Below are 4,346 nucleotides of genomic sequence, written 5' to 3' on the forward strand. Positions count from 1 at the left end.
GTCAAACACATAGCAACAATAGCAACAAAAATAACAATCAAACTAGAAAAGATTGAAAGAATATTATTCAGATATACAACTATTATTGTTCACAACCAAACTTTGGAGCTATATGACTTCAAATCGTGCTCAGATATATAGTTTTTAATTTAATACCAAGATACCCGAAATCCTAAAATCAAATTCAGCTTAATCAAATAAAAACAAAGAAAATATTATTTTTTAAAAAGCTGATTGGTCGTATGTATTATCAGCCAAGTAGAACGTCCATTTGGATTGTTAGGATCTGCGGTTCGAATGCTAATTATTAACTTAAACCTTACAAATTAAATAATAAAAAAAACAAATAATAAATGAGTAGTTGAGAAAAAAATCCTAACAAGTAGATAGGCTGAAAAAAATATCTCAAGGCTCAAATGAAAAGGATAAGCTTAGACATAAGAATGATTTATTGAATATCAATCTCCTCTTTATTAGCTACTAACTTTCTAGAAAGACAAATTAATTTATAACAATTATATGAACCACCTATTTCTTAATGAGGCCTTCAGCAATTTTTGACATTAATACAAGATCGAATTGTTTCCTACTTCTATCTAATATTTCAGGCGTTGTCTTGCTACCGAGTGCATTTTGACAATCAGTCACAAATTTGGGACACTTTGAAAGGTCATTTTCCAAGCCATTAAAATCTTTGTTAGCTAATGCTTGGGCAGCATCTTGGAGCACGGTTATCAACAATCCATAACCGCTATCACAAATACCGTACAGGTCTTGGGTCTCTTTGTCTTTTGCGTTTGCTTTAGCTTTCTCTATGAAAGCATGGTTGTCGTTAGCATTTTGTAATGATTGCGCGATAGCAGCTCGCGTTACTTCTTCAGGAACATATGGATGAGTATGTAAAATTTGTCTGAAAGTGGTTAAGCAAAATGGAGGATTTTGTACTTGTCTACATATACTTGTTATTAATGCCTCGTCTGCATTGAGGTCACACAAAGAAGTTTGAAAGTTGAAAATGTTTGCAACAAATACTAGAGGAAGAAAGTATGAAGTAAAAAGAGAGGCCATTTTAATTTCTTCAATAATTATTGCTCTGATGTTTGAAGTGAATGCATACGAGTGAATATATACAGGGATGACATTGAAGCAAAATAGGAATACACATAAATTTTGTTACCTTATTATCAACTTCAAGCATCTATGACACATATAGAAAAAATGTTAAGTTGATATATTTTCTCCTAACTAATTAAGTTATTTCCTCATATGTACATTTTCTTGTCACCCCATTTACCCTATGTGAAGTGAAACAAATTTAGTGAGAGCATAATACTTACTAACAAAATTATTTTGAGTTTTCTTTCAAAACATACTTTTATCTTAGGCATATCCCTTCTATTCTATTTTACTTGGGTCTTATTAAAAATAAGTTATTATTTTTTAATGTTCATTTTAGCAAATTAAGTTTCTTTTTCAATATTACCCTTATCACTTAATAGTTATATAAAGAAATAATAGTCAAACTTAAATTTTGGAAACATAATTATTCTAGTCAAAGGAACACATAGAAGTTGGTCAAACATGAAACTCACTGATATCATTTAATGTATAAATCTAGTCAAAGGAACACATATGGGCTATGAACTTGAGAATTAAATTAGAAAAATTACGTAGTAAGATAAATATGTGATATTATTTACTATACACCACTATAATTTGAAAGAATTATTATTCGTAGCTATAATTAAAATTTTATAACAATTTTCTATCTCCTCTTTCCCCCTCTCTCTTGTCTCTCTCCTTTTTCTCTGCACTCAACTCACCTCTCTCCTCTCTCTTTGTCCTTTCTCACTCGTCTCTCTTTGCCCTTCGCTCTCTCTCGCCTCTCTCCTCTTTCTTTCTCTGTCCTCTCTCACTCGACTCTCTTTGCCCTCCCCCTCTCTATCTCGCCTTCTCTTTTTTTTCTCTCAATACAAATACAAATATAAGTAGTAACATTCAATGATACAAATACCAATGTTAATAGTCACTGATACACAAATAAATGATAATTATCAACTGTACAAAGCCTTTTCAGTAATACAAAATACAAATACACATGGCAATAGACAAATAGAAATACACATAAGGCAGCAAATACAAATACTACACATGGCAACAAATGCATATAAATACACATGAATACAAATGCAGTTTGTTACGAAATACAATATTGATACAATTACATGTGTTGATACAAATTTTATTTATTAATACACTTGAACTTGATATGATATTGATAATTGTTTTCGCTGATACAATTATATTCATTGATACAAATTGTATTCGGATATTGTATTCGTTAATACAATTGTATTCATTGATACCTATACATACAATTTACATATATACAATTACCCAATAATTACAAATATAATTCACCTCTCTTCTCTCTCTGCCCCCTCTCTCGCTTGCCTCTCTCCTTCTTCTAACATGTAGCTACAAATCGTAATTAATCAAACTATAAATAAATAGCATGATTACGTTTCTAGTCTTACTTATTTTTTGAAATTTCCTCAATTAACTTTCAGTAGCAAATTTATTTCCAAAGAGATCCGCTATATATGTGGCACTTCAAGAAAATGGTTTATAGTGGCCCTTCAAGAAAATGGTTTATCAAGGGTTGAAAATGACCTTTTTAAAAATAATTATTATTATTATTATTATTATTATAGAATTAACAATCAAAAACACATTTAAAGTATTATAATTTTTTGAGTCACATACCTGATTACTAAGACTGTCAAAATAAGCTCAAATACAAGTAACTCGCTCAGAATTTTATGAGTTGGGTTCAAGATTATTTAAATTGGATTAATTTCATCTCATTCAAGTCTTATCCTATTTTAAAATTATCTACAATTGAGCCTAATTTAATCTCCAATTCAAATTATTTTAATGCTCTTTATTTGCATGGGTGCAAAGTATGTTCCCACATTGAGCTTAGACATGAACATATTCAGATTTTCTTTGCAAGAACTATATTCTCAATGTTTTAGAGAATGACTTGTATTACATCTTCAATATTTGTAAAACTTCTAGAGAGTTGTGATACACCATTGAGAAGAAATACAAAACTGTAGATGGTGGATTAAAGAAATTTGTGACTATAAAATTTTTGGACTTAAAATGGTTAATAACAAGACCATTATGTCTCAAGTCTAAGAACTACAAGTCATATTTCATAATCTCTTTGTGGAAGGTATGATTAGATTCAATAGTTTTATTGTTAAATTTATTAACTATGATGTTGATTTTAAATTATCCATCAAGGGTATGATTATAAATAAAATATTTCAACTAGTGACATCTATTGAGAAATTGCCTTCTTTTTATGGAGAGACTTTAATATTACTTGAAGTATAAACACAAGGAAATGAATCTTGAAAATATGGTTGCTTATCTAAGAATAGAAAAAACCAACAAGGCAACAAAAAAGAAGTCTCGAGTAAGTTCAGCAATAGCAGGAGCAAATATATTAAAGGAACACCAAATAACAAAAAGAGAAAGAAACCGTCTGGACCAAAAGGTTACCCGCCTAAGAAGAAGTTCAAAGACAATTGCCACAATTGTAAAAGGATGGACAAAAAACTATGATATGTCATTGTAATTACCCCTCCGATTGTTATGAAAATCAATAGTGGAAAGATTTGGCTTGAAAACTTCTTGGGCAGTAACTTAAAATTTTTAGGTTAAGCCAGTCTCAGACGTAACCTGGTAAGGTAAGGTCTAGGAAAATTCAGAAATGGATGGGGTGATATATCTAAGTGTGGATCGTATTTTCTAATAGATAATACATTAAGAAGTTTGTAGGAATTTTGGAATTGAATTCTGGTAAGTAAAACTTCTAATATTGAGTTTGGCATGAAAAGGTTGGCTATACTACTCATAATTTGAAAGTGTGTTGAAATTAGGCTAATTTGAGATAATTTTTGAGGTTTTTTGTAACGACCTATCCCCATCGTTATGGATAGGCCAATGGGGAAGGATTTTGGGCTAGAAAACTTTGGGTAGCAACTTCGGAAAAATTTAGCCTAGGCCAGACTTGAAAGAATTCTGAGTCAGATGAAATCTAGGGTGGTCTTATGAATGATGGGGGATCGAATCTTCGATTTTGTTAGGTAAGCTGATAGCAAGATGATATAGAGAATTTACGACTTCGCGAGTTGCATTCGAGCGAGTAAAACTCCTAAAATTTGACTTAGCGTGAAGGGTATAATTTAATACGTCTTTGGAAGGGGAGTGTTGTGAAATGGGAGTTTGAAACTCAAGTTTTGAGCTCACTGTTTTTGCATATCCTGCCAGAG

The 4,346-nt window shown here is 31.0% G+C and overlaps 1 protein-coding gene across 1 annotated transcript; it reads right to left on the reverse strand.

Annotated features, from left to right (window-relative positions):
• Positions 1-528: 528 nt before the first annotated feature.
• Positions 529-1,068, reverse strand: LOC129891291 (uncharacterized). Its single transcript, XM_055966597.1, has one exon. It carries the CDS (start codon positions 1,066-1,068, stop codon positions 529-531), a length of 540 nt encoding a protein of 179 aa, XP_055822572.1.
• Between the last annotated feature and the right edge of the window lie 3,278 nt (positions 1,069-4,346).

This window comes from Solanum dulcamara, chromosome 1, assembly GCF_947179165.1.
Source record: "Solanum dulcamara chromosome 1, daSolDulc1.2, whole genome shotgun sequence".
Taxonomy (NCBI): domain Eukaryota; kingdom Viridiplantae; phylum Streptophyta; class Magnoliopsida; order Solanales; family Solanaceae; genus Solanum; species Solanum dulcamara.